Below are 10,127 nucleotides of genomic sequence, written 5' to 3'. Positions count from 1 at the left end.
TAAGTTAGCATGACAAAATGAAAAAGGCAGAATGGTCTGATGGACCATTATACTTGTACGAGTTTGTATTCGGAACCCTTCTACTTGACCCTTTGTCAACTGAACCCTTAAACTCAATCAAACTTAATATTTTAAGCTCTTCTGATCATTGGCCATGCTTATGTGGCAACTTAATTATTGATTTGGCACAAATACGTGATATCACGCGTTGAAGGAGCATGAACATCAAAATTTAGACTAAAATTAATTATTTAAAAAAAAAACAAAGATAAGTAAATTAAAAATGATTGTTTTTACTTCTTTCTTCTTTTCCTTCCCCACCAACCCTTATTTCTCTCTTTTTCTCCTTCCCAGCCCTCTCCAATTTCTTTGTTCTATCTTCTTCTTTTTTTCCATATTTTCTTTCTTTATGAGAAACGATAATGTATTGTCGATGTAGATCTATGTTTTCTTTCCATTTTTTTTGGTAAGACAACCCATGAGGTGACAAAGATTCAATACTTTTGAAGGATGAAAAGTGATTGTTGGATATCTTTGTGAAATTAAGTGAAATATGTTATGTAAAATTGTGTACAAACATTATGATATATTGAAGTATTTTAATGGTGATTTATTGGCATCAATGGTGAAAAAGGATTTATGGTGGTTCAAATGATGGTAGATGGTTACATTTGCGAATGATAAAAACTTTGAGCAAAATTGAACTATGATTTTTAAGAACTTGTAGGTCCTTGTCACGGTAATAGACAATGACGGTCTGAAGAAGAAAAAAAATTAAGGATAATAGAGATAGTGTTAATGGTGGTTGTGGGTTGAGGAAGGAGAAGGAAAGGTGAGAGAAATAACTATTTTATTTTATTTTTTAAAATAGAAAACTTATTATTTTTGTCTTTTGTGGAGTAACATTTTTGGTTAATAATTTAAAAATAGTTATGAAATTATTATGACATGACATTAATAGATGCGACGTGGATATGACATGTCATTTATGTAAGAGAGAGTGAGCTACACACATGGTTGGAAGGATTTGAAAGTCTCATTTTAATTGAGTTTAAGGGTTCAGCTGACAAAGAGTCAAGTAGAAGAGTTCAAATACAAACTCATATGAGTATAAGGGTCCATAAGATCATTTTTCCTTTAATAGGGGCAAGTTAGAGGAGTTGTGTATGTGTTTTTAATTGGTTTTTTGTGACATGTCATGACATGTAAAGTACACACATCCCACTTTGTTGATTCTTTGGAAAGAAGTAAGGCTGGCAATTGGACCGGTTTTTTTCCGATCCGGTTCCCGTACCGATAAGTCCGGTACCGGTTGAACCGGTAAGGAACCGGTCTTATAGGTACCGGAACCGGTCTTATAGGTTCAGCTGACAAAGAGTCAAGTAGAATGTAATGACCCTCTTGGTCATTTCTGTATCTTGCCTTCTGTGTGTCGTTTAGAGCGTTCCTATAGCGACCCCAAGTCACTTATGACTTACTGGGACTGACAGTTCGGTCACCTGGTCGTTCGTTTGGTCTTGGTGCGAGTTTTTGTGTTTTGGAGCTTATGAACCTTGAACGATCATTTTCAATCAAAAGTTCAAGAAGATGACATCGGAATCCAATTCTGACGATTCCATCAGCTTCAGAAGGGTCATTTTAGGCTAGTAGCTTGGTCGACATGACTTCCGAGGTTTTCAGTGTGAGTCGGTGCGATTTAGGCGTTTTAACTTTAAGTTTAAGCCTAAGTTTGACTTTGGTCAACATTCTGAGTAAACGTGCTCGGATGAGAATTCTGTCAGCGTGGTTAGCTTTGGAATGTCGAGTTTGGTCTAGATTGACCCTTCTTTTGTGTCTGGAGGTTTTCGATATCTTTCCGAGCCCTTTTGTGGGTTTTGACTTAAAATGGCTTTTGGAAGTGGGACTCACTTTTTATCGAAATGACCTCTGATGGTAATTTTGACTGCCCCGTTGAGTCTGGAATATCGAATTTGGTGTGGTTGCATGTCTCGTTTGCGTGCACGGGGTTCCGAACGAGTTCGGAGCACCCCGTCGGAGTTTTAATTTTGGGAAAAGTTGCAGAAAATCTGCTATAAATGCAGACATATCAGCAACATATTCCAAACTTCAAACCCTCATAACTCTCTCATCTCTCAACCGATTTGGACGATTCAAAAGGCAAAGTTGTGAGATTTTTCGAGGGCAACGCGTTGGTGAGATCGGATAGTGATTTGGGGTCTCCGTTTGAGGTAAATTTTGCAATTAACCTGACTGCAGAACCCTTTTTCGAGCTGTGGTTTTTGGCATTATTGTTTTGATCTTTTGTGAGCTTGATTTTGGAAGATTTTGAGACTTGTTTTCTCAGCCATTCTAGGTCCGAATCCAGTGATTTTTGAGGCTATCTTAAGTGGTTTTTCGAGGAGAACGTCGTGGTGTTGTCAGATTTCACTGTAGACCTCCAAGGCTATCTTGAGTGGTTTTTCGAGGAAAACATTGTGGTGTTGTCAGATTTTACTGTAGACCGCTCGTTTTTTGTAAATTCACTGCTGTTCCATTTCTAATTTTTGAGAAAATTTGGGTTTTAGTTGCATGTTGATATTGTGTTGTTCCCGAGCCCCGAATTGTGTCCCATTTTGGGACATGAGCTGGGAAAACTGGTTAGGACCCACTTTTGAGGTTAATTTCGAAATTTTCTGCACGGGTCCCACGATTCCTGTTTTGACTCCAAAATTGACCCGTCTCCGTTTGTTGTGATTTTGGTGTCTAAACGACTGTAATAACGTTTTGATTCTTTTTTTGATAGCGGGGCAGCGTTTCGAGGACGTTCGGAAAGGGAAAGCTCCGGAGAAGTTATTTTGGAGCTCGTGTGATTGGCCTACAGGTAGGCTACGATTTTCCCTCTCTTAGATTGAGCTCGAGAATGTGAATGCATGTTGATTAGTTGGGATTTGGGTTGGGTAGTTATTGAATCATGCATAGGTGATTAGAAATCATGTTTTCGGCCTATTTCGAGAATTATCGGGTAACTGTGAGCATGCTTTGTGTTATTAACGGACCCTCCTCGCTATGTGGAGTGCTTGCATGCTTAATTATTATTTATTTGAAGCATGTTGGGCCTTAGTTTAGGTTTGACTAGGGCTTGCCTTAGAAATACATGATTCGGATCCAATAGGCCTTGGTTTTGCCCTGGCGTCGCTCGGCCGGCTTAGATCCCTGTAGACTGGTGTAGCAGACTTGAGTCTGATAGTTTGGGCCTTAGTTAGGCGATACTCTTTCTCCGACTATAGTTATCCTTATTTTCCCCGATGTTACGGCTTCATGAGTTACATCGGCGACACTAGTTCTACTTCGCGATTTGAATTTGATTTTTGATTTGATTCCAAGGACTTACATTGATTGGCTAGCGGTTCGTGGTCCGGCCTCCGTACTGTCAGATTCTACTAATTAGGGTTGAGGTTCTGGTTCGATGTTCTTCGTTCATGGGTTCTTTTATGCAATTCTCTTTAGTTATAGTTATTTTGTGTACTCGTCGGGCTTATGGGGTCCGTTCGGGTTTTTATTTAACTTGCGCACGAGTGTACCTTCTGGGCTTATGGGGGCCCAGTTAGGTGTAGTTAGCTTATAGATTACTTTAGTTAGTTCTTTGTACACTCGTGTGCATTCCCTTGTTAGTTAGATTTTAGTTCTTGACCCTCGGTTTGTATTATTCCTTCTTTTCATATTGCCTTTACTTTTCAAGTTCAGTCGGCCTATGATGCCTACTGGGTACCTGTTGTTTTGGTACTCATGCTACGCTCTGCATCTATTTCGTGATGCAGGTCCGGGCACTAGTAGCCAGCGTTGATCGAGCTTGGAGCAGTCTGATCCGGAGACGGGGGTGAGCGCACGGCGTTTTGTACTATTTCAGTCTCCATCTGTATATATAGACTTGTCTTTTACCTTTTGAGACAGTTCAGTCTTTGTTTGCCACTTTTGGGACTTGTACTCATTTTGTTAGTAGCTCTGTACTAGTGACTTCCAGGTTCTGGGAGGGATCTTTATTTGTATTTATGTTTTGGTTTGCTTCTGCCTGTCTATATTGTTATTTGTCTACTCTTGTTTAGTTTCTACCCTCAGACTCATTACTTGTTGTTCCGGGTTACGGGTTGGCTTACCTGCTGGTGGGTTATAGTAGGTGCCATCATGACTTGAGAAATCGGGTCGTGACATAGAAGAGTTCAAATACAAACTCATATGAGTATTAGAGTCCATAAGATCATTTTGCCTTTAATAGGGGCAAGTTAGAGGAGTTGTGTATGTGTTTTTAATTGGTTTTTGTGACATGTCATGACATGTAAAGTACATACATCCCACTTTGTTAATTCTTTGGAAAGAAGTAAGGCTGGCAATTGGACCAGTTTTTTTCCGGTCCGATTCCCATACCGGTAAGTCCGGTACCGGTTGAACCGGTAAGGAACCGGTCTTATAGGTACCGGAATCGGTACCGAAACGGAACCTGGATTTTTATCCGATTGATCCGGTTCGGTAAGAACCGGTTCCGATCCGATAAGAACCGGTTCCTGTCCGGTTCAACGATCAATTTTATTTTATTTTATTTTTAAAAGTTGAACGTTATAAAGCCGTTGGTCCCTTTTAGCCATTGGGCTGGGGCCCAAAATGGCTCCAAACAGCCCCCCACCCCTCTCTACCTCTTAACACTATAAATATACCCATACTTTTTCATTTAAATCACAAATTCACAAACTATTTCATTAATATCTTATAATATCTCTTTAGATCATGAAACTTTAAATAGATGTTTTACTAATTATGAAGAAATCATGAGACTTTAAATAGATGTTTTACTAATTTTGAGGAAGAATTAGATGAGGAAGTAGAAATAAATGAGGAAGATGATGAGACCCCTACCCCTACTAGTCCGGCTACCGAATTACCGGAACAAGATGAAGTCCCCTCTTTACCTACTTTTTCAAAGACCGTTGTACGTGTTAAAAGATCTTTAGTATGGAAATTTTTGGTACAAAATGAGGAAAAAACTACTGTTACTTGCACGAAATGTAAATTGATCATGAAACATGTAACTACGGGTACACAAGGGGGAACGGGACGACTAAGAACACATTTGAGAAAATGTAATAAAGAATTTGCTCGCCTAGATGATATAGAAAGGGCTAATAGAAATGGAATACCCATACCTGAAAATTCTATGGGAGTTGGAGGTTCTAATATGGTTCAAAGTGTATTAAATATGACTAACCCGGCTAGCCGAAGCACTGACCGCACATATAGTAAAGAAAAAGATCGTAGAAAATTAGCTAAAATGGCTGCTGTTTGTGGTTTGCCTTTTTCATTTTCTTCACATCCTAGTTTTATTCAGTATATTCGGGAATTGTATAACCCAAATTATGAAGATATTCCAAGAAGTACAATTAAAAATGATCTTTTTAAATATCAAAAAGAATATTGTCATTTTCTTCGTTGTTTATTTGTTTACTATGATGGTAGATTATCTATTACTTCTGATATGGGACATAGTCCTAATGGTAATGATTATTTTACAATTACTGTCCATTGGATTGACCATGAATGGAACATGCAAAAACGAATATTAGGATATAAATATGTTGAAGAAACTAAAACCGGTGCTTATATAGCAACAAAAATAGGCCTTGTTTTACAATTTTATGGAATATGTGATAAAATAATGAGTGTCACTTTAGATAATGCTTCTAATAATTTAAAAGCAATTGATTATTTAAAATGTAGACTTTGTCCAATTGATAATGATTCTTTTCATATTAAGTGTGCCGCACATGTGTATAATTTGATAGTAAAAGATGGTATTTCTCAATTTGGAATTTCTTGTGAAAAAATTAGACTTGCTTGTAATTGGATTTTTAAAGCTAAAATAAAAGCTAGAATTACAGAATTTAAAAATCGTTGTAAAGAATGTGGACTTGAATATAGAAAAGTTCCAAAAGAAGTATGCACTAGATGGAATTCTTTATTTGAAATGCTTCAAGTTGCTTATATTTATCAAGAGCCGGTACAATTAGTTTTTAATGCTCATAATGCGGACCCGAATTTGAGAATTGGCTATGAAGATTGGGAAAATACAAAAGAACTTATTGAATTTTTAAGTGTTTTTTATAAAGCAACAAATGCTGCTTCTGGTCAATATTATCCAACTATTTCTTCTGTTTTAGTAAATATTTGTGCTATTTCATCTGAATTTGCAAAATATAAAGGAAAAGATCGATTTGAAAATTCCCTTGCTTTTATGATTGAAAAATTCAAAAAATATTTTTTCCCTATTCCTCAAATCTATTTGACTACTACTACTTTCAACCCAAATTACAAATTAAAAGGTGTTGAAAGAATGGTTGAAAAGATTTATGCAAATTTAGAAATTAAAGATGATGAAACTCCTAGTGTTGAAGATTGTAAAAGTAGCATATATATAAAAGCTAGAGAGTTATATAATACATATAAATCTATGGAAAAAAATATTCCAATAGTTGAACCTCCATCTTGTAAACCTAGAAGCGATGATACGGATGATTGGATGGATGATTATCTTGAGCTTGAATCATCTACTAATAATGATTTTGATTTATATTTCAATCAGGCACGGGAAAAGATTAGGCATGAAGAAGGACAACTTCAAGCTCCAATATTAGTATGGTGGAAGAATCGTGAAAATCAATTTCTGACCCTTGCTAGGATTGTTCAAGATGTGCTAGCGATTCAAGCATCATCAATCGCTTCGGAGCAAGCCTTTAGTGCGACGAGATTTATGATAGGAGATCATCGATATTCATTAGCAAAGGATAGTTTGGAAATATCGGTGTTGTTTCGAGATTGGGTCAATGCCGAAAGAAGAAATACCGGACTACCACAATTAAATAGCCAAATAGAAGACGAAATAGATGAAATATTTGGTGATAATAGTGATGATGACATGGAAGCAATGGAAGAAGAACGACAAATACAAGTTCCAAAAAATGTTTCTTTTGAAATGATACAAAAGTTACGAAAAGAATTTAAAAAGAGTTTCAATTGTTAGTACAATAATTAATATTCAATACCTAGATTATGTACTCTTTGTCTCTTTCTAATATTTGTATTGTACAATTTATTTATTTGAATAAATATACGGCTATTCGCCTTGATTTTCTTTTAAAATAGTCTCTTATATTTAATCCAAGTCATTTTAGAAATTTAATTTTCAACTATTTTAATATTAGTTTAAAGTTTAAACTTTAATATGAAATTGAATTTTAAGATTTAAACTTTAAATTCAATATAAACTTTAAACTTTAAACTTTAAAATTGACTTTAAATTTTAAAGTTTATAACTTTATATTGAATTTAAAATTTAAAGTTTAATTTAAACTTTAAACTTAAATTCAATTGAAACTTTAAAGTAACTTTAAAGTTTAAAGTTTTAAATTGAAGTTTTTTAATAATATAATTTTATTAATTAATAATATAATATTATATAATAATTAAAGTTAATAAAAAATAAATAAAAATTACTGGTACACAATGATCCGGTAAGAACCGGTTCCGGTCCGGTCCAAACCGGTTCCTATCCGGTAACTAAGGGACCGGACGGAACCTTTGGAAATTTCCAATAAAACCGGTTCCGATAAGACCTGGTTTCGGTAACTAAATTCGGTAACGAGGACCGGTTTCGGTAAAACCGGTCCTGTTCAATTACCAGCCTTAGAAAGAAGTGTCAAAATAGAACATAAAAATTAGAGTTGAAGGGTTAAAATGGAACAAGGTTGAGTTCGAGTGGCAAAATAAAATTTATGAACAAGTTTAAGGGTTTGCATATGTGTTTGGCCTTAAAAAATTGGCTCACATATACCCATACTGTTATTAGAAATGCCTCACATATACCATACTCGTACTGTTATAAAAATGACTTACATATACCCCTATTGTTGTAAAAGAATGACTCACTTATACCCTTTAAACAGAATTGAAATAAATAATTTTAAATTTACTTTTTGATTTTTAATTTTTGGAAAAATTCATATAGGGGTGTAGGGGTGTTCACGGGTTGGTTTGGATCGGTTATTGGTCAAAACCAAAACCGAACCAACTTAATCGGTTTTAAAATTATCAAAACCAAACCAAACCAAATATAATATACATTTATCGGTTTGGTGATTATCGGTTTCGGTTTGGTTTGGTTTGGTTATTCGGTTATTAACCATACACAAAAATAAAAGAAACAATTCATTTAAAATGTGAAAAAAGTGACAACAATCCATTCAAAACGAAAAATAGTTAGAATGACTTAAATTACTAAACTTTCAATCACTAAATTTACTATCAATAAAGCTTTAAAATTCACTATATTGGCCTAGAAGGAAGAGACAATAACATTTTCAGTCCCACAAAAAAATTGACATACACACTCATATACATGAAATCAATAAGATAAATGTTTCATCTTGGGCATTTTTGCTTTCAATAAGTAAATTATAAAGAAATTTTAATGAAAATATGTATAAGATCTTTAAAATTGTTTATAAAAATAATATATTAAGTATGTATATTAATAAAATATATGTATATAATTCATCGGTTCGGTTCGGTTATTTCTTCGGTTTTTTTCGAATAAAACCATAACCAAACCAAATACTATCGGTTTTCAAAAATCTAAAACCAAACCAAACTATTTTATCGGTTTGGTTTGGTTTTTCGGTTTGGATCGGTTTTTATCCAAACCGTGAACACCCCTATAGGGGTGTATATAATCCTTTTAACATATGATTGTTTTACTTCATTGATTATCATTATTTGAGTTTCTAATTCATATTTTATTTTTTTCTCTTTTATCCATTAGTGCAAAAATATGAGAAATAAATGAAGTGTGTTTGGAAAAAGAGAAAAAAGTAAGAAAAAAAAATTTAATTGATTTTTTTTGCTATATTGTATTGTTTTGTATCTACAAAAGAAATTGGGCATATATGATAAATTTTACAAGAAATTTGGTGAAGAAATAAATTTAACGATCAAATTAATAAATTAAAATTAGCCGTTAAACTAAAGATGCAGAAAATATGTGTGAGAAGTATCAAATATACCTATTAATGAATATTTTTAAATAAAATAAAAATAAGTTTAAAATTGATTTTTTTTTAATATTGTTAGAGAAAAATGATAAATAAGAATTATTTGTATAATGAAAGGTATATTATTTCTAAATGTATATCATTTCTAAATGATAAAGTTAAAATGTATATCAAACTTTTTTTCAATAATAATAATAATAATAATAATAATAATAATAAAAGAATTTTGGTTTTTGGCGCCAAAGCTATTAGACTCCCGCCATTAAGAAATTGACCGTCCCCAAACAAATAATATAAAAAGGAAAACAAAATCAGGGAAGCTCAAAAGAGAACAAAATGGGGCGAAAAACAGAGTACTGGTTACTGAAAACAGAACCAGGAGAGTGGTCATGGGAGGACCAAGAAGCTAATGGAGGAATTTCAAAGTGGGATGGAGTAAAAAACAAGCAAGCCCAGAAGTATCTAAAGTCCATGAACATAGGAGATCTCTGTTTCTTCTACCACTCTGGGTCCAAAGCCCGGAGGATAGTTGGTGTAGTCTCAGTGACGCGTGAATGGTACACAGATGATGATGATGACGGTGGTGGCGCCGTGGATGTCAAGGCGGTTGGTGAGATGAGGAGGGTTGTGGACCTTGCGGAGATGAAAAGGGATGAAGGGTTGAAGGGTTTTGTGCTTTTTAAACAGAGTAGGTTGTCTGTTGTGCCGGTGGAAAAGGGGTTTTGGGATAAGATTTGTGAAATTAGTGGGGGATTTGAGGGTGATGAATAGTTTTTGTATGTAAGGTGTTTGCGTTTTTGTTTAAGAGAGAAGCTTATCTTTACTGTTATGGAGTTTTGGGGTGGTTGGATTTTGACAAAGGAGTCATCGGTTCAGCGACAAGTATAGCTAGCTTGTTGATAATGGGTATGTAAAGCTTTCAATTTGTTCTTCCAAAAGAGTAATGGTAGTATTGTATATTTGCTTGCTTAATACATCTGATTTGATATTGACAACAAAATGTTGGAGTGTTTGGTTTAGCAAAAGAATAGGTACAAATTACGATCTTTGAAGTCA

General features: G+C 34.5%; 1 protein-coding gene and 1 long non-coding RNA gene across 2 annotated transcripts; both read left to right on the top strand.

Moving 5' to 3' along the window:
* Positions 1–2,797: 2,797 nt before the first annotated feature.
* Positions 2,798–3,907, top strand: LOC107062078 (uncharacterized). The gene is made up of 2 exons (XR_001474409.1): positions 2,798–2,860; positions 3,798–3,907. It is a non-coding gene; the product is annotated as an uncharacterized lncRNA (long non-coding RNA).
* Positions 3,908–9,377: 5,470 nt separating this feature from the next.
* On the top strand, positions 9,378–10,127 carry LOC102590553 (thymocyte nuclear protein 1). The gene has a single exon (XM_006355223.2). The coding sequence runs from the start codon at positions 9,408–9,410 to the stop codon at positions 9,840–9,842; it is 435 nt and encodes a 144-aa protein (XP_006355285.1). The 5' UTR covers positions 9,378–9,407; the 3' UTR covers positions 9,843–10,127.

The sequence above is a fragment of the Solanum tuberosum genome, unplaced genomic scaffold (genome assembly GCF_000226075.1).
Source record: "Solanum tuberosum cultivar DM 1-3 516 R44 unplaced genomic scaffold, SolTub_3.0 scf00194, whole genome shotgun sequence".
In the NCBI taxonomy this organism is placed as follows: Eukaryota; Viridiplantae; Streptophyta; class Magnoliopsida; order Solanales; family Solanaceae; genus Solanum; species Solanum tuberosum.
Note: the sequence above shows the minus strand (reverse complement) of the source record. Positions and strands in the feature narration are given on the sequence as shown.